This window comes from Chenopodium quinoa, unplaced genomic scaffold (assembly GCF_001683475.1).
Source record: "Chenopodium quinoa cultivar QQ74 unplaced genomic scaffold, ASM168347v1, whole genome shotgun sequence".
In the NCBI taxonomy this organism is placed as follows: domain Eukaryota; kingdom Viridiplantae; phylum Streptophyta; class Magnoliopsida; order Caryophyllales; family Amaranthaceae; genus Chenopodium; species Chenopodium quinoa.
In genome coordinates this window covers 1,263,028-1,287,034 of record NW_018742966.1, presented here as the reverse complement: position 1 = coordinate 1,287,034, position 24,007 = coordinate 1,263,028, and the positions used below count along the sequence as shown (strand labels likewise).

Sequence of the window (24,007 nt, the reverse complement as noted above, 5' to 3'; positions counted from 1 at the left end):
TTATCATGGTCAAGGATTGACAGTAACATAATTTGTATACAACATTTCATATAAAACACCATTTTTTATGCATCGCTTAAATCATAAGATCAGAAGAATATATGGGGCATACAGAATTACAAGATAACATCTTAATTGATAGTGATAAGTGGGACACATGATTAAAAAAAAAAAAAACGTCACACAAAATCATGCCCTGTTTAAGATGAGATCCCACAGCACACCACATTCACAACACGTGTGGAAAACAAAGCTCAAAAAAGTTGGAAAGAAAAATACAGCATTCAGATATGTATATTTAGCCAGTAAGTAGTAAGTCACATTCATTTCTCAGGTTGGTTAATCCTAGCCGCAGTCTCCACAGCCTCTGCCACTCCACCAGGAGTAGTGGTCTGTTTTACACCGCGCAGATGGAGTGAATCTTCTGCACTAGCCCCTCCAGAATGACCTCGCAGCTCAGCTGCTTTTATGCGTTCAGCATCCAACTCTGTTGCTACCTTGTCATCTGTGAGCATATTTGTCGCTTCCTGAGTGTCATCAGAGGTTAGGTGCCACAAACATTATGCAATAGGTCTTGACTTGTTAAGGGATGCATTCATCAGTTAATTTAATTTTTTGTTTGGGGAGGAGAGTGTAAGTAAGAAACACATAACAAAAAATTGAACATTGTTTACTATTCTTAAAAAAAATACTTGTAAAAACTTCTAAAGCAAAGGAACTGCTGCTAACCTATTTACCTATCAGCAAATCACTAGTAATATCTATATTTTAGTTAGTAATATTGACATTTGAACTTTTCTGAATCGTTTTCAAGAATAAGTACTCCCTCTAGCTCATTTTACTATCCCCGTTTGGCCCAAAAGGTACTCACAAACACATGGTCAAATGGAATAAGCGAGGGTAGGGGAATATGTAAGTTCCCTTTAGCATTATCTTCAAATTGTAAGCATGTCAGTTTTATGCATAATTGTTGTTGGTAGGAAACTGGGAACTAGAAAGCTAATATCAGATTGATGAAAAATTATATAGATAATACTCATACTAATAAGGGAATAACAGAGTGTCCACACTCAGAAATAATATTTGATAAAATGTATACCTCGAGGACTTGAGAGAGCTTGGTTTTCTCCTCATCATACATCATTTGTGCATTATTAGTGGCAGCAGCCTGAGCTTCAGCGCCTAAGCCAGAACCAAAACCAGCATTATATCCAGTGGCGATCATCTCTGCAGCTTGTATTGCAGCAGCATCACAGCGATCTACAGGTTTGTCCCCTACAGCCTCAGCAGCTGCCTCCAGTGCTTCTCCAATTGTTACCCCTGCAGCACCCGATCCCATTCCCTCCACTGACATAGCCGATCCCATTTGCTCATGTGACAGCTGAGAATCATGCCATGGGTTGTCCTCCACCTTGTGCACGAACCAGAAACTAAGTAAGCATCAAAATTCAAATGTATGTGACTCAGCAGCACTAGCCATATTTCATTTTCTTCTCGTCCATAGGCAAGTTGAAGTATGCACCAACATCTACCACCCCATTTTGAAATAAATAATCTAGAGACTAAGATTGCTAATTAGGTCATATCCTATTGGTAATTAAGGACAAAGGCAATGTGCACATTACTCATAAATTCAATAGAACAACCATTGATGTTCATGGACATTGTCAGGGATTGATCTCACTATTGTTTTACCCAGCTGCCTATACACATTTCAGGATAAGAAGCCTAAGATATCATGTTCTAACACCAAAGAAAATGCAAATCGAGCAATCCCGTTTTCGCCATCCAATGCAATCAGTATATGTATATCTGGACTACACAAGCACTAATAAACCAATGACATAAACTTTGTTACAATAAGTCAATAACACCAAGAAACCTTTCATCATCATAAAATTCTCACAATACTAGGCATACAGCACTTAATGTATCATTCACTTCCAAATTTCATATATCAACAAACCCTAGCTCAACAACTATTAGCAAGACTTATCATGTTCCAATTCAGTAATTATTTTTCATATCATTCATCAAAAACAGATCTAGACAACCAATTTTAACTTGCATAACAAACATTGATGATTTCTACTATTTAATTCCACATACACATCAGACATTACACAATCAGAAATTCATAATCATTCAAACATTACCAAATTCAGGATACATTAAAACTTAACAAATACCCGTGACACTAACATCAATCCATAAAATCATGTTAGTATCTTCGTAATTACGAGAGGTTAAGACAATGTGACATCGAATATCAAACAAACAAAAATAGATCCACACAAATAACAAAGCCAGATAAATAAAAGAGTAAATAAATACCAGGTTTTGATCAGAAGAAAGAGTATCATCAGGCACAACAACACCAGCTTTAACATTCTTAGCAGCAGCTTCAAGCATAAGAGAAGCAGGACCACCTTTGATAGTCTTCCCAAATGCCCGAGTCTCGGCCGACCGCATCGCCGCCGCATCCCTCGGAGAAATAGGCTGCTCCGCCAATTCCCCCGACATCTCAAACAAATCACCATACTTTATTGCTCCCATTTCTCCTCGTCGTTCTTGTTCATACGCCATTATCCTAGATATGTTTTCTGGGTTTTTTAAGTCTTTGATCAAATCAACCAGATTTTTGTGTACAAAACTAAAGTGAATGATGTAATGTATGCTAGAATATGGCATGTATTGTGTTTGTTTGACGAGTGGCACTATATATTGTGTGCTTAGTGTCCAAATTTCGAGGGGTAATTATTTGTGATTATATTTTTATCTACACGTGTTGGTTCGTCATTGAGGGTGATCTTCTGTTGAAAATTCACCACTTACAAGGTTACAACGCTTGTGTGTGCATGTCAACGATTGGATCTATGTGCTCGAGTTTCGAGCCTTATCCGTTCCGATATATATAGACCTTGTTTGGTAATTAGATATTGGCGTTGATCCACCTTATGGTAAAATCTTTGTATTGTTTTTGCTTATGTACTTTTTAAGTTTTGCCCATTAACAAGTATTTGTCACGTACAAAGGTTACTCATTGTTTGATTCTATTGAAATACATTCAAAATTCACTTGCAAAATATCCTTTACAAAGTAAAATCTACTTGTATAAATGATTGGATGTAGCCCTATAAATGCATTATTTGGTGTAGTAAAATTAGAGGTCACAATTGTACAATTTAAGAATTATGTCTGTTTTTATACAAGGAAGAAGGTAATTCATAATAGATAAGGTAAAAGCGTAAATGTAAGTTAAGATAAATTCAAATAAAATAAGTTATAACACAGTTCATGCAAAAAAATGTTAAGAAGTTCAAATATGATAACATTAATAGTTTGAATGAAGACAAATTCACCAGAACAAAACACTTACTACACCAGATATCTAATGTCAATGGGCTGTTTAAGTTAACATTCAAGTGCTAGGACTTGCCTTGCAAACTTTGCATCTCACCTAGCACTTCTACCACAAATACAACTTCAGAGTTCAGACTGAAGGTAGGAACATCTTACTCCTTGATAAAGAATTGTATGTTCTCTCATAGGTTTTGAAATTTTTTATGGTTGCTCGAGTACTTAATTGACAATTGTAGATGCCAACTAACTTAGTCATACGACTGATATAGAACCATTATACTTGTATTCAATGCTGATGATTATCCAATTCAACCTGTTCAATTTGTCATCAACTCCTGATTTTAGCCAAGCTAAGATAATACTAAAATTTTACAACCCCCACCCCTCCTGCACCCTACCACCAAAACCACATCTGTTCCTCTCAGCCCATATGCACAACCCAAAAGCTTGCACATTGCATACAAACCGACAAACCAATCAAAGGCGCAAAGTCGCTCACAGTCATTGATCGTCCAACAGAGGGAAAATAAAACAGAACAAGGAAGATGCCAATGCAATGTCAGAGAGAAGCATAAATCACACTGATACAATGCATCATACCATCAGTCACTGATGAAAAGTTTTCTCCCAATATCCTTCAGACCCATAACAGAATCTGATCCCCCCATGCTTTGATTATGTCCAGATCTCAAAAAGCTTTAACTCAAAAACATTTAGTAAAACATACCGAGTAGTTTGTCATCAACCCCATACCCGGACCCAAGATTAAATAAGGCTTAATATGAATTATGAAGTGCACTTTTAAAGGATGACTGCACACATAAACGATAAGCCCCTGTTATGTCACAGAGGTGAGAAGAGCCAAGCAAGGTCCACTAAACCAGCATCATCACTAAAGACCTAATTCAAGAACCCAGAAAGATGTATAATTTGACAGGTAACAATACCAAATTTGTCAAAATGAAATTTAAAAAAAAAAAAAAAGGTCAAGAAGCAAACAAAAAGACAATCTTGACTCGTATTTAAGCATCACAAGGATTAAGCAAATGTTAAACAATTTAAACGATAATAAAATGAGGGCCCCAGAAAAAGAAGCACTGATACCACACACACAGAAAGAAGCAGCCAAGGAATGCAACTTCTGAGAAACTGTTCCTAGAATGCTCCACACAGTCCACAGCATATGGACTCAAGGAATGAAACGCCAAAATACTTTAAAATAAAATTTTAAAAAATAATGAAGATTTATTTCATGTATAGTGTGCTTTCAAAAGATCAGGTAAAATTCAAGCTATATGTGATGGCGAAAGATAGACATAAGTGGGTCAGGGAATGTAGCTTACTGTAGCAGAAAATAGTGCATTTGCAAACCAGGACCACCCTCCACTCCACCTCCACTTTATTTCAATTGTCACCGAGTCGCAGAGCATAAAAGGCGGTGCCCGTTGAGGCATGTGCTACGGAACCATTGCTGCTCCAGCACTGCTGCATTAGTCACCAAGATGTACAAACTCGAAACATAGGAGAGAGGAAGAACCTTGAGACATTTGGTAAAGTAAGGTATCATAGAATTTTTAAAGCATAAAGTGAGAAACTAAAGACGAAGTCAAGAACTCCCCACAATTATGACAAAGAATGGTCACAAAGTCTGGGATAAAAGCGTTTCATAAAAGGCAATCTTTTCTTATACAACATAAAGCAAGTCCCAAATCATGACACTACGATCGGAGAAGTTTAAATAACTTGCTTTATGAAAAAGATATCCTGCAATAGAAAAGGATAATACAAGCTAACTTTTAACATGAACAAGTGCAAATCACCAAATACCAAGCTTTTCTAGGCTTAGTGTTCAGGGTTTATTTCTTGTAACCATGAAGTCATGGGATCAAATCCCAACTAGGATATCTAGAGGATGAGAGGATTCCCTTTCCTTCCTCTACCCTCAAAAATCTGATATTTCCAAGTATATTAGATTTTCAACTATTCCTTGACCACACAGGGCACACACAACTACACGAGTAATACTTCTATGTTACAAGAATCAGCAGGAAAGTGAGTACTATGAGGGGAATCTTCTATCTAACCATAAACACAAATCAAAACAAATGCCTCACTGATAATTTACAGCATCATGAACAATAATGCAGCACTAAAAACAGAAGACATTAGATGTATAGAGTGAAACAAAGATGGAATTCCAACAGAGAATAGCATCTAAGTAGAAACCTATTCAGCTACTCCTATACAAAATAGATGAATAGCCCTTCATAAAATTATTCCGATCAAATATAGATAAGCTATAAGTGACCTCACTTCCAAGGTCCACAATTAATCAGAAGCAACTTTAAATACAAATCGAGTGTACTATTCAATAAAACATACACCATATCACCATCAAAGGCCCATGCCAGGCAATACAAGTCAAACAGTCCTAGTGTCCAAATGCAACTACAACAATATCTAATAACATGCCACCGTGATCACACTAATACCGTGAACGAGTAACAGGACTCGCCCTGTTATGTTTTCAATGCTTGTCTGGTGAGAGGGGGTACAAGATGTAACAGGATGAATTCTGAAGTCTCATCTCCCACAAGTAAAATGAAGCTTTACCAGCTATAACAACATAGTATAGTAGTATCAACATCACCATCGATGGTCTCTAAATGAAGTTCAAACAAACACTAACATTTTCACCCCCATCAAAACACCTAAAGCTTCCTAACAATGCTTCTACAGACAATGTAAGCTCAACCCATCATTCCACTAAAAAGCCTTCAACTTTATAATCATAATCATAGTAATCAATAAAAAAAAAAGAAATACCCAACTTTTGAACATCCCAAAAAAATGCACATCATAACACTATACTAAAAGAAAATTCACAAATCCCAGCATCAAATTACTCAATATAATAATATTAAATCAAGAACATAATTGAACATTGATCACATTGAAAGCATAAGAAGCCCAAAATAGCATTGCAAACCTTTTTGTTTCCCACATTACATATGATTCAACTATAGAAACATAATTAAAAACGAGGGAAACTAACCAAAACAAGAAAAATTAAAACTAAAAAATAAAAATCAAAAGAAAAAGAAAAAGCTTTGATTTAAGCTCTCTCACCAGTCATCAATTTCACTGTACAATGACAAGATTGCCCTCACCCCAAACACCCTCTCTCCCATTTTCTCTCTCCTCTTCATCCTTCGGAACCACCACCACCAAATCGCCGCCGTCATACGTGGCCGTCGCTAATTCCGGTCGAGTACAATCCGGCAACCGAAACCGCCATAAATCGAGTTCAAGCCCCGTCATCGCCACGTCAGCAATCGAATTACTTCGGACCACTATCTTCGTGACACCTGGGTGAATCTCAACCGTATCCGCCACCACATCGGACGCCACATCCGTGTCAAACACCGTGAATTTGAAGAAATCAACGGTTTCTTCGATGTCCACGTCGGCGTCTGAGCAAAAGGGTAGTTCTAGAACCTTCGCGAAGATGTGGGGAAGTCTTCGAAGCTTCTTTTGACCTCTGCAAGGTGTTGTTGAAGACGATGATGATACGATGTCGTATCGTAGGGCTATGTTTCGCTTCTTCGGTGCTGGGTGGACCTTCATTTGGGACGAATTGGAAACCAAACCCTAATTCGTGGGAAATTTATAGGGAATTTGAAAAAATTAAAATGAAATTAATTAGGGTTATTGATTGAAGATCGGAAATTCAAAAGGGGGGTGAAGAAGAGTTACAGTGAATGTATGTGTGGTTGAAGATTTGGGGATTTCTTTTCTGGAGTTTTTTCTGTGTAACTGATTTTTTTAGGAGATAAGAAAAAAAAAAGGATTTATATATATACTTGGTAAATATGGTAATTAAACGGGTTACACACACTATAATTTAAGTGAGGTTTTTTAATTCTTGTGATTATCTTGATTTGATCGTAGTTTTGGAAGTTTGAGGTGGTGGGACCTTAATTATGTGCATTCATGCAATATCATAGATTCAAAGCCAAACCAAATCTTTGTGTTATGACTCTTATGAGCTCATGATCAATGCTATTCGGTATGTTTCTAGTATTTATATTGGCAATTGCTTCGTTAGAGCAAGTTTAGCCCGAAATGTTAAGCCTTGAATGTGACATCATTTTTTGTGCTTTTCATTGAAAATGATGTCATCACATTCTTGTTAAGACTTACTGAAACTTGCACAAATTTATCACTTTAGCCCTAAGACTTAAATATATAACATATTATATGTAGAAAAGTGTAAAAAAAACTAAAAAAAAAAAAGATAATAAAATAATAGTGAGGTGGGTCCCAATCTCAAGTCTTAAGTTGAGTCTTGAAATTTCAAGACCCAACTTAAGACTTACTTGAGATTTAAGAAGAAAAATGGGAAAAGTCTTAAGCATAAGTTTTAAGACTCAAAATGATGATGTCACCTAAGACTTAGGGCTCTAATGTCCTTCATACCAATGATAATCTAGCTCAACAGAATATTAAGGTTCCTATAAATTGCCCTTTATGTAAAGTCATGATGAAACTTAGCTTGTGGCTGACTAATTTTTCATTATTGCCAAGAAACAAACAAGCCCTTGGTAATGTCCAGTCTCTAAAAAATTCGAGTCAACTCAAATTGTTTGCCAACTAACTTGACTAATTAACACCCTACCCCTATTATAAGTTTAGACTTAGAGGTTATGACTATGTAATACTTCATTTTAAGGGAAGTATATAACTATATATCCATATTGCACAGTCAATTAAATTCTCTTCTTATCGAGAGACATTGTTATAAGTCTTGTAACTAGTCAAGTATGTCATGTCTAGACCTGGTTATTGGGCGGGTCGGGTCAGGGTCGGTGCGGGTAGGTTGCGGGTCAGGGTCAAAGAGGGTCACATTTTATAAGGTCAATATAGGGTCGGGCCAATGCAGGTCGCGGGTCGATAATGGGCGGGCCTACAAAATATCAATTAAAATAAATATTGGACAAAGCCATTATTAAATACATATGAATACAAATTAATCTATATAATTATTTTTACATTATGTATTTTCTTTATCAACTAAATTGGAAAAACATGTTGGCCCTATATTGACCCTACCCAATAAAGGTCTTGTCCATTAATAGCCCTGTCCATTAAAAGCCCTATAAGCTTGGCCCTAACCCTATTATCATTGGGCTACCCTGTCCAATAACCACCTCTAGACTCACGTCTAGTTCAACCATGAGCTCTTGGCTACCGAAAATAACCCTATAAAGTTAATTATCCATAATTAATTATTGAATGAAGTACCTCATAGGGCATTAGATAACACGTACATGGATGCATCACTTCATTTGTTATCCAAATTTTGTAGCTTATGATAAAGCCATAATATTATTGCTGCAATTACATCGTACCTTCAGTTCTTCATACTTTCACATGTAACAACAGATGATCATAAAGCTTGAGAATTGTGACTTGTCTCAAATTTTGGGCCACTTTTCCACCCACTTTTAATCAGCAATTAAGTCATCATCAATCTCAAATGTCATGTCATTTTGTGTACTTGTTGTTTCGGGTGAAAACAATGGGACCTTGCCGAAGGTCCGATGAAGTGGAGAAGACTAGATTCGGTCCAAGTAATGTTGGGCCGAAGGTTTCCTGCACAGTAAACACACGTAAACTAGCCTCGGGGTGTTGCCGAGGAAGGCCCCTCCGATGCTAAAGTCAGTACGGTGCGTAAAGAGAACACTATGCAAGAGAATTAATTGCTTGAGGCTTTGCTTGAATGAATGTACAAATGTAATATTGATGGCTTTTATACCTCTTCATACATGGAGAAGTTGGGCCTTAGCCCAATTGGCTTGCCTTGAGGACTGATCTTTGACTTTAGCACAATTGGAGAGATGAACCTTGACCTTGGGCTTTTAATTAAATCATTTAATGCCTAAGCCCAATTGGACTAAATTGGACCCAAACAACTTGCCCCCCAGACCCGATTTGGAAGGATGACGGGTCGGGTTTGATTTAATCAGAAAAGGAGGGAAGTGAATGATTTAATTAATCCAAAAATTTGAATTTAAACTGTAATTAATGAGATAACAACAGTTAAGGCGGATAATTGTGGAAGTTGGACGGATAATGGGCAGTTTAATCGCAAGGTCGTGTGTTTAACGGTTACTTAGTGGGGTATTTAAGAGAAATTGAAACGCGGACTCCCCGTATTCCCATTCCTGGAGATATAATCAGAGGCGCGTCATCTCTCCTCACTTATTCACCAACACAAACCCAGAATTCTCGAGAGAACCCAAGAACCCGCATCAAAACTTCGCAAATTCCCCGAGCATTAAGCTTAGAAACTGAGACTTGCCACTACCAATTCGTAAATCGGCAACTTTCGCTTCAGATTAAGGTAAATTCCTTTGATTTTAGTTTATTTTTCTTCGAATTCGAACTCCTTCCTTTTTTTCGACTTTTTTCTTCGAAATTATCAATGGCGAGAGGAGTTAGGGGTAGAGCCCGTGCTCCAAGAAGAGCAAGGCCAATTCCCGATCCTAGGATTAGGATTGGGACCTGGAATGGACAAAGAGCAGAGTCTGACCCTGCTGAAGGGATCAGGGCGACTCCAATTTCCTCGGCTCCTCCTCAGAGAACGGAGGGGCCGAGCGCTTCTGGGCGGGACGATGAAGTTCCCGCTGTCCTTTGGGATATCCTCCTCGGGTTTTCAGAGTGGGAGGATGCCGAAGTAGCTTCGGCCATGATAAAGAACCGCCCCTACTCATGGTGGGTGGAGAATGCCGAACAGTATCGGTTTGCCGAACAAATTGAGTTGCATTACGGCATCCTTGAAGCTGATGGGTATTGGAAACACAGGGCCAACTGAAGGCAATGCTTCGGGATAATGGCTTTCTGGGATACAAGGCTCAGTTAAGGCAATATCCCATAATTGTCCATGGACTCATGTCTTTGGAGAACAAGTCTTAATGAAGTTTGACTTCAGCTGAAAGACCAGTGTTCTTTAAAAAGACGAGTTTTGTCAGCAATCTGAAACCCAGTTACCCGAAGGCGAAGGTTTCAGACGAGGCTGAATAAACAATTTCCAACTGTTGCTGTTATCCTTGATTTTCTGTCTATCATTGAAAAATGGATATCCGAAACACAGGGCCAACTGAAGGCAATGTTTCGGATAATGGCTTTCTGGGATACAAGGCTCAGTTAAGGCAATATCCCAGAATTGTCCATGGACTCATGTCTTTGGAGAACAAGTCTTACTGAAGTTTGACTTCAGCTGAAAGACCAGTGTTCTTTAAAAAGACGAGTTTTGTCAGCAATCTGAAACCCAGTTACCCGAAGGCGAAGGTTTCAGACGAGGCTGAATAAACAATTTCCAACTGTTGCTGTTATCCTTGAGACCTTCGGCAAGGTCCCATTGTTTTCACCCGAAACAATTTGGCGCCGTCTGTGGGGAAGACTAGATTCGGTCCAAGTAATGTTGGGCCGAAGGTTTCCTGCACAGTAAACACACGTAAACTAGCCTCGGGGGTGTTGCCGAGGAAGGCCCCTCCGATGCTAAAGTCAGTACGGTGCGTAAAGAGAACACTATGCAAGAGAATTAATTGCTTGAGGCTTTGCTTGAATGAATGTACAAATGTAATATTGATGGCTTTTATACCTCTTCATACATGGAGAAGTTGGGCCTTAGCCCAATTGGCTTGCCTTGAGGACTGATCTTTGACTTTAGCACAATTGGAGAGATGAACCTTGACCTTGGGCTTTTAATTGGATCATTTAATGCCTAAGCCCAATTGGACTAAATTGGACCCAAACACTTGTATTAATCACCTTCTTATCTTCTTGTCAAAACTTTGGTCAATATTTAATGGCAGGAGTTTCTTCACACAAATAGAGTAGTATTCATTTCAATCTTTCATACCCGCCTACTCGGTAATGAATAAGAGATTTTTAAGAAATTGCCAAAAAAGATTGAACTACAAATTTAAAAACTTTTGACTGGGTAGATTAATACAGCGATATGATACCACATGTACTAAGTAAATGATAAGCAAAAACCTTGCTTCTCAAGGTTGTCAATAGACAAAGTCATACCTTTTCACGATTATAAAATAATTAGTCACAAAATTTTCGAAAGGGATAGTTTTACTCATGAGCTTAAAAATAGAGTTACTTACGTTGTTATATATGTAAACTAGCCAAACAAAATTAAGTCCAAGCCATCGTAAACTCCAAACTGAGACAAAGCTATCTAGCTTAATGAATATAGGTCCGGTTCTGTTCACCCTATTTTCACTTATTTCAGGGTTAATAAGTTCAGATAAGATAAGTTTAGGAAAAATAAGTTCAGATAAATTGTGATAAGGGTTAATCAGGGCTACCCAATTTAATTTATAACTAAAATAAGGACTAATAAGTTCAGATAAGATCAGATAAGTAAAAAATCAGGTGAATAAAACGCACCCATAATTGTATTCTCAATGCTCAAATACTAGACCTCTAATCTTGAAGCAACTTACTTATGAGTTGTCTATGTGATCAGAGTATATATTGGTAGTTTATGCAATAATTACCGAGTATATATTTTTAGAAAATATCCTTCATAAGGAGGGCTTTTTAATGATTTTTTATCTTACCACTTGAAAAATAATTGCGGAGTAGATACTTGTAACAAACCAATACTAGTGCAATCATAGTAAAGCCCATTAATTGAATAATTGGGCCGTCATTTGTATTTTAAATGGTAAGACCTTGGATAACATGGAGTATAAAATTGAGAGAATAAACATTGGCATTTTACTTTTATAAGGAAGGCCTGGACATAAAGTAGTTAGCCCAATGATGTGGGCTTAAATAGAATGAGACCCTTTCGTACCCAAACAAATTAGAGTTAAGTGAACATAAATCATCCTAAACAACGACCCCCAAATTCAATACACCAAACTTAGAGAAAGGCAAGTAGCATGAATTTATACTCTTTTTTCTAAAAAAAAATTTAATTTTATTATTATTATTATTATTATTATTTATTTATTATTTTAAGTAATGCTAAGAAAAAATAAAACATTAAGAAACCCTCCTCACGGGTGGAATTTCTAATACGTCAGAAGAAATGATGGAAAATAAAGAAGATTATTATAAGGAACAATATCCATAATATAACTAACTAAATGACCAGCATTTGCTTTCCACTTCACTGCTTGATTTGCCTCTTGAAAGATATGACGAATGCTCCAGCTTCCAGTTATCGAATTTGCCCAGAAAAACCGGTACTTGTAATTGTAGTACACTAGTACCTCCATTTCTAAAAGTTCTCAACACTTTCAATTTTTATTGGTTTTTTTTTTCCAAAATCTATTCATATATTTTCTTTAATTCATTATTTCGAGTCACTGTCTCATATTTATCAACCTAGTTCTTTTACGGAGTACTAACTAAATTTTGACAACTTTTTCGTATATTATCTATCATTTTTTCTTATACATACCCACTAATCACGTCAACAATTAAATTTAACACTATCCCTCCAATTACCTTTATTTGTATTCGGAGATAGTATTAGAAACTGTCGCATGCATTGTCATGCAACAACATTACGTAGCATGAGTATCATGTAATTTATCATCAATAGTGTTTTTAAAAGCGACGTATTAATATAGAAAGTATATAATATAGTATCATACATACGAATGTCGTTCTCAAATCCATTGGCGGACCTGCCCTTGTGCATGGAGAGTCAAATGACTCACCAGGGCCCAAAAAAAATTTCTAAGTTTTTTTTTAAAAAAAAAAAAAAAAAAATTTATTTTCTTTGGTTGATTTTGTTGTTGTTTGTTTGGTAAACTTTGAACCTTTTGTTAATGTTGTTGGGTTTTTGATGAAATTTGAACCTTTTTGACCATGTGAATTGTAATCAGTGTTTATTTAGGGTGTTTATTGATGTTAATTATGTCTGTCAAATTGTCAATACACCATTGACTTTGGTAGATTTATATGGGGTTTTGCATATGTGCTGATTTGATTGGCGATTCGGACGATTGCTTATGATATAGTCGACCCACCCTAATGATATAGTCAATTATGTCTGTCAAATTGTGAATACACCCTAATACTTGTACAGATTTTAATCTTGTCAATTATTAGAGAGCTAAGCTTGTCATGTTGTCAAATTTTTTTTTTACATATTTGGTTATCGATTGTGACTCATCAGTCGGAAATTCCTGGGTCCGCCACTGCTCAAATCTTGGAAGATGACCTACCCCCTAAAAATTTTCCTTAGTTTTTGCAATTTCTATCTATACCCTGTCATTTGGATAAGCATACTACACGCAATATGTATAACTTCTTAGGGTTAGACAGTTAGTCATGAATAACTACTCATATTGTAACAATTTTATTGTATAATTAGTTTGCCATTTATACATAGGTAATAATCATGAGATTACAAGGTCAAATCCTCCCAACTACAATAATCATGAGATTGAGGATCCCTTCCTTCCCCTCGCTCACTTCCAAGTGGCTCAAATATCATACCCAAAAACTGTGATGGTCGAGATTTGATTAAGGTCCTCTTTATCGTAAAAAAAATAAATAGGTGATAAGAAATATATACCCATGCATGCATGGAATAACATTGATTTACATCGGACATTTGCAGGCATATCATCTAAATTTTGCTAATCAAGACATATTATTCACTCAGTTATGAAAATTTATTGTCAACTTTTGAAAATAAATTTGTTTTTACTCTTCTCATTGGACTTTTAATAATGTAATGTATGCATGCGTAAATGTACATAATATATATGCTTAGTGGTTAGTGCTAATTAATTCAGTTACACCAATTCCTACTATCTCTGATCAACCGTACCAACAAGCTTTGGCGATCCACCAACTCCATTTGATCCACCTAACCTTAAATTTGTTACACCGTAACAATCGAAATTAAGAATGAATGAAGCTACTATACATTATACAAATCGAGTATCTTCTGGATAAGTTACCCAATAATATTATTATAATTAATCAAGGTACATGATTTGATAATAACTGGTTACTAAGAATTGAATATTATTGAAAATCTTTATATATGTTAAATATATCAAAAGCAACACAAAATTATAATTTAGTGATAAATAAAAAATATAAATTATTCTTCTCCAAATGAGGGAAATATCTTTTATACCTTAAATGGTGTTAGAACAAGTATTTATATCATTTGTATATATGTATATATTGGATTACAATAAATTTGACAGGGTAAAAGGTTGAAAAAGAATTCTACAAGTCATCAACATGTCACCATTATTAAATTCAATTTGAAAAGTATGAGTTTATCCATGGAACCACCAATCAAACTAACACAATCTCACATTTTAAAACTGTATCTAAATAGAAAATAATAAATCCTTACATAATATTCCGTACATAGCCTTGAACCAATTCAAGGCATGACAGCTTGAGCAAAACAAGAGATGTTTGTTGGTTTTTAGCTATTAAAATCTCTAAATTGTACCAATTGGTTGTTGGTGTACGTAGTGGTATTTGAGACTACATTTGGTAGGGAGGACCCGTGTTCGATCCCCCGCAACAACAATCGGGAGGGGATTGAAACCTAACCACCCACAACTGATCTCCGAATCCGGATTAGCCCCGAAGGGTGAACCGGATGGAACACCAAAAAAAAAAAATCTCTAAATTGTGAAGACTATTTTTCCCAATTCCTCCAAAAAAAAAAAAAACTACTTTAAAAATCCATGTCACAAGAACTCTACTTTAAAAGGATAAATGTGTGACCTAAGGACTGAAAATTAGCTTACCATTAATTAAACACTTAAGTAGTGTACCATGTACATGCATGGTACAATCACAATATTTTGTTGTGCGTTTGGAACTCTCCTGAGTCCTAAATGTGCCTTTAAAAAAAGAACATGTATGTTAGTGTGTACAATACATTATAGACTTAACTTGACCTGCTACTTTGCTAGCTTAGTACAACTAAGACTTTCTTTGTTCCCTTAATATTTTAACACACTACTAATTAAAAAGAATGTTATGTTACCAAAAATGGCAACACTAATTTGGTGAGTTATACAAGTGCAAACCAAAATATCCAACATGCCTCGAATTTGTGGAGTTGATTAGATAGGGAAAGGAAATAAGGATAGGTGAGTAATATGGAGAGTGGGTGAGTCTTCAGTTCTTTACTCTTCTAATTTTAAAGAATCGGATGATGCATGATTTATCAAAAATTAAGTTTCTAAATAGTAAAATGACTAAATGAGTTAATTTCTAATTAAATAATGAGGCTCTATTGGTACGTGTTATAGACAAGGATGCACGGACACGCCAAAAATCTGAAGAGTCCGAGTCGACACGCGTGTCGGACACGGACACGGATGAGACACGGGGCGACACGTGTCCGACACGCAGAAAACCGTGTCCGATTTTTTTTAACCGTTTTTGATTTTTGGACACGGGCCGTGTCTTGGGCTGACACGGGCCGTTTTGGTATGGACACGCGAAATACCTAAATTCCTATGCTTTGCCTCTCTACCTCTTTCCAAGTTTCCAGTTCTCAAACTCTCAATCCTCTCATCCTCTCAAGTCTCAACTGAACCCCTTGCTGCTCACTTGCTCAGTCGCCGACTTGTAGGTCTCACCGTACCGCCGGCTTGCTGTCTCCGTCACCGCCACTCGCCTCCTTGCCGGTTGTCAGGGTTGCTCGCCTGGCCCTTGCTGCTCGTGGCCTTCATCTCTCATTGTTGCGGGGGTTGCTGGAGTTGCTGGCCTGGCCCTTGCTGTTCGCCTGCTCGTCCTCAGCCACCACCTATCACTCCACCGCCCACCTTGTCGCCCGTCGTCCGTGTCAGCCACCAGGTATGGTTCTTCTCTACTTTTTTTTTTTTTTAAATTCAATTAAAGTTCTGAATATGCATCCTTGGATGTCGAGAAGTGAGAGAATGTCGGTGAGAATGGAGTCTGGGAGAGAACTTAATCGGTCTTCATTTTCTGAGTCTCCGCCATTGTTGTCTTTAATGGAGCTCAATTTCAGCCTTTTCGTGCTTATTTCTTGGTGTTCTGCCATTCAACAATTGAGCTCCATTGTTATCTTTACTGGAGCTCAATTTCTGCCATTCAACAATTGCTGTGATTCTGAAGTGAATTCGAGTAATGCTAATTTGGGGAATTTTTTAGGGTTTTAATCAGTGTAAGTGTGTAAGAACTTCTGATTTTCTGAAATTCAATTGCTTCAATAATTCAATTTGTTGTTCGTCGTCAGCCAGACAACCACCGCCCACCACCGTGTTTTGACAGTTTTGTTGATTACTTGATGAGATGTTTGATTTTGTGTTATGTTTCTAGTTTTGTTTGATTACTTGAAGAGTACTATTAAGACATGTCTGGTTTGATGGTTTCTTGATATGTATCCGACTATGTCCGTACACTTTGTTCATTTACTTGTTTAATTAAAATTGTGTGTTTTGAGGCTAATTATTTAGTGTTTTATTGAATTAGTTGTCAAATTCTCGTTTTTTTTAATATATTATATGCCTTGTTATACGCCGTACCCGTGTCCCCTATTTTAGGATTGCCGTTTTCCCGTGTCCGTATCGTGTCCGTGTCCGTATCCGTTTCCGTGCATCCTAGGTTATAGATAGCTGACTGCACTATGTAACCATTTATAAAAAAAAAAAGATAATTTATGTATTAATGACCGAATAACCCGTATAAAAGACATGAAGGGCAAAAGTAGGATAGAATTGTTGCTTAGTGTAACTTTCGGCGTGAGAACAAAAGGTGAGTTATAATAAAGGCGAAAAATGGGGTTGCCTTTATTCTTCTTTGTGTACCCCACAAGTAAAGAATCCTTTCATTTTATATTTTCCAGGCCCCAAAATGGAAACACGATACCCTTTGCATATTACTTTGCCTTACCGGCTGCAGCCGGTGGACCACCTCACAACAACTGCCATTTTTAGGTTGCCTATCATCTCCCTTGTCTTAATCAATCTACTCGCTCAGAGTTAAGTATTGGCGCATAGGTGCAATTTACATGTCAAGTGATCAGTTATACAATAAAACAGTGGTGTTTTTTTTTAAACCTAAAATAGCTATAAATAATACTATTAAAGTAGCTTATACTCTAGTAATACATTAAAAATTCCATTGTAAATATAATGACACATTAAAAATATCACTGTAGCAATTAAAAAAATTCTTACATTAACGTGGTAGGATTCGAACCTCAAACTTCTAAAATTTTATATAAGAGTCTTATCAAATGAGTCAACACTTTATTGATTGATAATAAAACCCTTTTTAGTGCTAGGTCTTAGGTAACAGTTATTGGTAACACATAACGATTGAAACATACGGAGTACTTCATATTTCTTATCAAAATACGGAGCATTACAAATTGTTAGAAAGTTGACAAATTTTGTGGAGGAGGATCTCACAATAACAAAATTCTAGTTCAGTAATTCATATTATTGTCTTAGGGATGAGTGATTGTAATTCTTGTGTACTTTCTCCGTTTGTTCTAGTTTACACTTTTCTTTAATCATATTTGTTGATAAATAAGTTCAACCATTCATATATTTAATTACCGATAAATAAAAATTATGAAAAGTTGATGTTTTGAAAATATTATTGTGACGAATCTAACAAGATCTCATATTACTATAATTTTCATTACATATAAAGCTAGACATGGTTAAAGGGGAGTGTGTAAATAGTGATGAAATCAAAACATGTAAACTAAAAAAAAAAAATAGTATTATATTTATATTATTATACGCTTTTAAAAGTGTTATGTTCATTCAACATTAGTACTAAGTATTAAGGTATGAAGATTTCATAAAAGTTCAAAGTCAATGTATTCGTAGAGTACCAAACTGAGCTTGGTGTAGTGGTAAGATTGTCACCTTCCAACCTTGAGGTTGAGGGTTCAATCTTCACTAGAAACACTTTGAAGTGAGGGTCCCCTTACCCTTCCCCCTCACTCTCAAAGTGAATGGACCCACAAATCCCGGATTAAAAAACTGTGAGAGTTGAAATATGGTCAGACTCTTTCTCTTTACCTTAAAAAGGGAAAAAAAAAATGATAATTTACTCATGGTACTCAGTACAATACAATGAGTCAAACTAGTACAAAGCTAACCTAAAATTACAAAATTACCCTTAATTATTGCAATAATTCACAAAAAGTTGTCCCCAACTTGTGTCAAGCTGTAATGCGATTATGACAAAAAGAGAAGAAATATACTACGTAAATTCTGTATAATTATGAGAAGAATAAATAATTAATAAAGTAATTAATTTTAATGGAGGGCCTTACTTGGATTAATAATGTAGGGTGTCTCCTCCTCAAGATGTTCCCCGCCTCTCATTATTCTCTAGTATTGTTGTCTAACCACTAAACACAGGACCTATACTTGGCTGCCTTTTCATTATTTGTGCAATTACAATACATAATCGTAGTTAGGGTACATGGACATTGCTTGGGTTATTATTTGATAATTTTCCGAATAATGAGCAAAGGGTATTATTATTGGATTCATATGCATGTATTGTAGGCATAATAGATTATATGGTCTCGATTCATTTTGAAAATCGAATATTATTGTGCAATAATTGAATAAGTTATGAACTAAAATAATAATACAAATAAAAACACTCAATTAACGTCTAAATCTTGAAAATTATAATACACGAAGTACTGGTATATGCAACATATTTAGAATTAGCAATTTAAATGTAAAATTATTACAAACTAAATTTAGAATGACAGCAAATTGTGCATTATATTTTGATGTTAATTATTGGATAGTGTAATAAGGAAAAAAAAAACAAGTATATGACCAAATTCAGTCTTCCAGTCTTCCTTATTACTAAAGGTGATTTGACTCTCTATGTATTACTAGTCCATTCTGCTAAAGTAAGACTAATTAATTCAAAATTTCCACAATTCCATACTTTGGCACTTTGCAAATAACCTTTAACAATATCACCTTTTATATAATGAACCTTTCATTTTATATATGTTTTTTGTTCCCATTGTTCAACCATAGATTTTTTTTACTAAAAAAATGTTTGGCAAAGACTTGATCTAGCTTTAGAATTATTTTTCTTTCTCCATTTGGACGGTGTTGATGTGTGAACTGCTCAACTAAACAGACGAATTTGGACCAATTTGGACCACTTTAGATACTTAAATAAAAACAATATTAACTCACACTTAATCAAAACTCAAACCAGCTCATATAATCCGTATGGTATTATATAACTATACAAGTAATAAAATAATACCCCCATCGTCAAAATAATTACAACATACAATATTATTTTTGACAATTTTCTTCCTTTTATATACTATGTATATTTTATTTCATTTAAGATAAATCCTCATTCGTTTCAATTTCTATCTATACACTAATATGAGGATGTAGGGGATGGAGATATGGTTAGTGCCTTAGGCCATTTACCCCCAAGCGTGACGAGGCTTCAAACCTCACCCCCCTCCTGTGATAGGAGGGGGCTCCTCATGCACCTTATTAGAAAAAACAAATAAAAAAAATCTATACACTAATATACACTACGTATGTGCACTAACTATATATATATACTCGGAAATGGCATAGCTTATAACAAGTAAAAGAGTGCTTTTAATTTAATTAATAGCCAGTTGTAGAGTTTTACACTACTTGTACATGAGTACATGACAATGAGAGGCATTGACAAATCATCAAGTCAAAACATTGTCTCTTTCTTATTCTCCTAGAATTGAAACGGTCTCAAGTTAAATAATCACTCACGAGCCAAGCTAGTATTCTATTAGTAAGTAAGCCACTATGCATGCATGATTGCATGAACTAACGAACGTGGAAAAACCTCGAAATCTTGCGATTATAGTTATATTCGTATGTGATTGTAGTGAAAATACAAATACAATGAAGTGATACTTTAATTAATCCAAATACTAACCGTATAACCACCAATAAGTAAAATAACATGTAAGAATCATATTATATGAAAATAAAGAATCCAATCAAGGTCTGTGGTTTGTGATTATTTGATCGAAAACCTTTAAAAGGTGGTCAAACGGTTTTTTTTGGTCCATTATTTGCGGACCAGACACTTGGAAATAGAGACTCTCACTTGATAGGATACGTACCCCAAACATCTAAGATCTAAGGTAACAGTCTTACCAAATGAGCCAACTCTTTCTTAATAAGTTTTGTTAATATTTAGTATATTAATAAGTGATCCATATTACTAAGAATTTGTATATTTCTATATACTCGTAACCCTCTATATTCTGTAAAGTTTGTTTTCATTCTCAATTTTACTCTGTTAGTAAATTAACTGTTACTCCGTGGTATTAAAAAAATAGTAGTAAAAATATTACTCCGTAATTACTAGTTTTACAAAATGTTTTTCTTAGATTTTTTTTTTATTGGGCCGGAACCTCTCACGAATTAAGACATTTGTAAAAATCGTTACAAACCAATCCAGTAATCCACACACCACTGTTGACCAAAAGACCCACCACAGTTCCTAGCCATATTTCCTTCCCATCATCTCTCCATCTTCCTTCTTAACTTCCCCTTTCACTCTCTCACTTTCTCTCTCTTCTTTCTCTCTCTTTCATTCTGTCTCCTCTCTTTCACTCACTTCTACTCGTATTAAAACTAACATCACCCACCTATTTCTTAAACCATCTCCATTTCTTCGAGCCCTAAAGGGTCTTTCTCTCTTCCCTCTCACTCCCAGATCTGGTAATTGCGATTTTTCTTTGTGTTTTTGGCTTTTATTTGAGGTTTTTTTGTGTGTGAAACTGCTTTGATTTGAGTGTTTTCTGATATTTATTCTGTGATTTTGCAGATTTTTGAAATCTTTCATTTGGTTGGTTGGTGCGGTAGATTGCTGGATCTGGTCTGGAAAAAGAGCTTTAAAAACTGGGTAAATTTGTCGATTTTGGCTGAGTTATACCAGCAATTTGTTCTTGTTGTGATTTTGGTGGAGATCTGAGGTTTTATTGTTCTGGGGTTTGTGTTAGTGGTCTTGAAAGTGTGACTTTGATTAGTTGATGCTATAGAAATTGGTTATATTTTGGTTAGATCTGAAATTAGTTTGTTAAAGAAGAAAAAAGTGGTTTTATTTGAAAGAGATTATAGTCAGTTTTTGATAAAGTTAGCTTCAGAAAGAGGAGGTTAATTGTCACTGATTTGGTGAAATTTGTGTGTATTTTGTCTGCTGTTTGAAATGGAAACCCTTGTAGTTGTAGCACAGCACAGGAATCAATACTACAGTGGTAGGGGAAAGGGTGGGTGTGGCTCATCACCATCTGGAGGGTTTAGGGATATCAATTGTAGGGCATTTGAATCTGGGATGGGCTTACTTCCCAGCCCTTTTAAGGGTTACGGCTCTCCGGTGATGAACCGGGGTTTTGTGTCCCCTAAAGTTCAAACCCCATGTGCTAAGAGTGGTGGGAAACCGATGAGTGAGGATGGTAAGACCTCGAAAAGATCGGTGAGGAGTAGCCCAATCCCTATAAAGTTGAAGGGGGATGGTAAGAAGGGGACACCAAGGGAAAGTCTGTCCTTTTCGGAGCTATGGGCAGGACCTGCATATTCGAACTCACCTCCTCCGAGTTCTCTGCCCATGCCCAAGTTCTCTATGAAACCTAAGAGGACTGTGTCACTTGAGTTGCCTGCCTTGGAGTCTGATCTGAACTTGCCACCAATGCCTAAGTCAGCCCCAGCTTCCCCGAGTAGAGAATCTGCTCGCTCGCCCTTCAGTTTCCTCCGTGATGATGACTCTGCTACTAAGACTCTTCGTCGGATCCTCAATCTTGATATTGCTGATGATTGAGTGGAGGCTGGGATGTTAAGTACTAGTAGTATCGTAGATGTGTATATACAGGGAAATAAATTGCCTTTCAGTTAGGCTAGTTTGATGTTTAGTAGCTATGGTAGACAAGGCACAAGATCACAGTTGCAGCTGGTAGTCAACAGGCTCTGGGGTTCCTTACTGTTTTGTGGTGGTTCATGTAGTTTTGGTGTTTGTTTGTAGAAAGAAGTATGTTGTGGAGGGAGTGTCACATTGGTGGATGATTAAATCTCTCTGAAACTTTCAGAGGCAGAAGAAGAACAAAAGACGTGACAATTTATTTCATGTCAATATGACGTGGGTGAATTAGTAACCCTTGTGTCCATTGGACTTGTGAAGGGCAATATTTTCAGCTTGGTTATCTTGATCGTGCCAAGTATAGATTAGTTCCCTCATCTAATGTACCTCAAGTTTCTCTGATCATTACTCTTAGCTGTAGTTTTGAAACCTAACATTTCTGTGTATACTGTAGAGAATTAGACTCCTGAACATACTGACTCTTTGATCTCGACTTTCTTCTTATATATATTTTTTTTTTATATCCTTATTCAATCAAAGATTGTCTCTTCTTCTTCATCTTTTACTTCTAGGCTTATTAGTTATCTTAACTCTTTAGCCTCTTACCTTTACTTCTCATTCCAATATTTTCTTTGCTATTCTAAAAATAGTTTCTTCACTATCTTGCTCCTTTTCTTTTCTGCTTCTAGTTAGCTTCTGACTCTAGTTAACAGTAGTGTCAGATCATCCGTGCTGGCCTTCTTTACTGGTTTTTTGAGAGGTAAAGATGGCACAGCACTAAGAAATAGCTTGTAGTTGTGTTCTGTCTTCTGCAGAGCTTCTTTATGTTGCCTCTGTTGCAATTCCTTCCTCAATATCTAGCTTTTCAGTCTTTCTTAACAGGAGATGTTTCCTTTCTTTCTTCATCTGGCTTGTGGCAATCTGAAGCTTTGTTAAAGGTAAGATAAACGGTTTAATTAAATCCTTTTTTGGTTATGTAGTTTAACTTTTTAAGACGTGGGATTGATTGCTCTCTCTTTTTTTCTTGTGCAGTTGAATGGATCAGTCGGTGAAGGATTTGGAGTTCTGCTTTTGACTGGTGCATCTGCTCTGTTAGTATGCTTCTATGTAGATCACTTTGTGGAACCGTCTGTTGTGCTCTTGCTGTTTTGGCAGTTCGTCTTGTGTACTAGTGTATCTTTGTTGAACTAGTAGATCTAGTTTGTGGTTTGGACTATTTATGTTTCATTTTCAGTTGAGCATCTGCGTAGACCTTTTCCCTCATCGTTGCGGGTTAAGCATCGTTGTAGACTCTTGGTTTTTATTTAGCAATTCAGATGTTTTTTTTATTTCCATTTGGCTTGAGTTTGTTGATTCTGATAAATATACCCTGTTATACAATGCTCTCTCTTAAACATGAATAGCACTGTTGCTATGTTTCATTTTGCACAGAAATTGGTGTGGTGGTGTATTTGATCATAGTACACAAGATGTGGAATGCTTTTTTCTAGAGAAATGATGTTTATATAAGCATCGTGGGCGTACTTTCTGAACTCTAAATGCAAGATTTTGATGTGCTTGTTGGACAGTAATAATCCTGATTCTGTTGTATGCTACCAACTCTTGCTTAGGCCCGTTATGACTAACGTGCTTAAGCCTTTTTTTTAGGGTTAAAGGATGAATTTTGCAAGTTAAATTGAGTTTAGAGTATATCTTAAGATATAAATCTATCACATCACTAGAATCC

The 24,007-nt window shown here is 36.1% G+C and overlaps 3 protein-coding genes across 3 annotated transcripts; 1 reads left to right on the top strand and 2 right to left on the bottom strand.

Moving 5' to 3' along the window:
- Positions 1 to 44: 44 nt before the first annotated feature.
- LOC110729012 (late embryogenesis abundant protein 32-like) lies at positions 45 to 2,723 on the bottom strand. Its single transcript, XM_021908708.1, has 3 exons — positions 2,335 to 2,723; positions 1,100 to 1,411; positions 45 to 527 (listed from the first exon to the last, which is right to left on the bottom strand). Exons 1-3 carry the CDS (start codon positions 2,689 to 2,691, stop codon positions 324 to 326), a joined length of 873 nt encoding a protein of 290 aa, XP_021764400.1. The 5' UTR covers positions 2,692 to 2,723; the 3' UTR covers positions 45 to 323.
- Positions 2,724 to 6,257: 3,534 nt separating this feature from the next.
- LOC110729014 lies at positions 6,258 to 7,363 on the bottom strand. Its single transcript, XM_021908710.1, has one exon. The coding sequence runs from the start codon at positions 6,988 to 6,990 to the stop codon at positions 6,505 to 6,507; it is 486 nt and encodes a 161-aa protein (XP_021764402.1). The 5' UTR covers positions 6,991 to 7,363; the 3' UTR covers positions 6,258 to 6,504.
- Positions 7,364 to 20,880: 13,517 nt separating this feature from the next.
- Positions 20,881 to 23,681, top strand: LOC110729010. The gene is made up of 3 exons (XM_021908707.1): positions 20,881 to 21,149; positions 21,256 to 23,219; positions 23,314 to 23,681. Exon 2 carries the CDS (start codon positions 21,637 to 21,639, stop codon positions 22,243 to 22,245), a length of 609 nt encoding a protein of 202 aa, XP_021764399.1. The 5' UTR covers positions 20,881 to 21,149; positions 21,256 to 21,636; the 3' UTR covers positions 22,246 to 23,219; positions 23,314 to 23,681.
- The last annotated feature ends 326 nt before the right edge of the window (positions 23,682 to 24,007 follow it).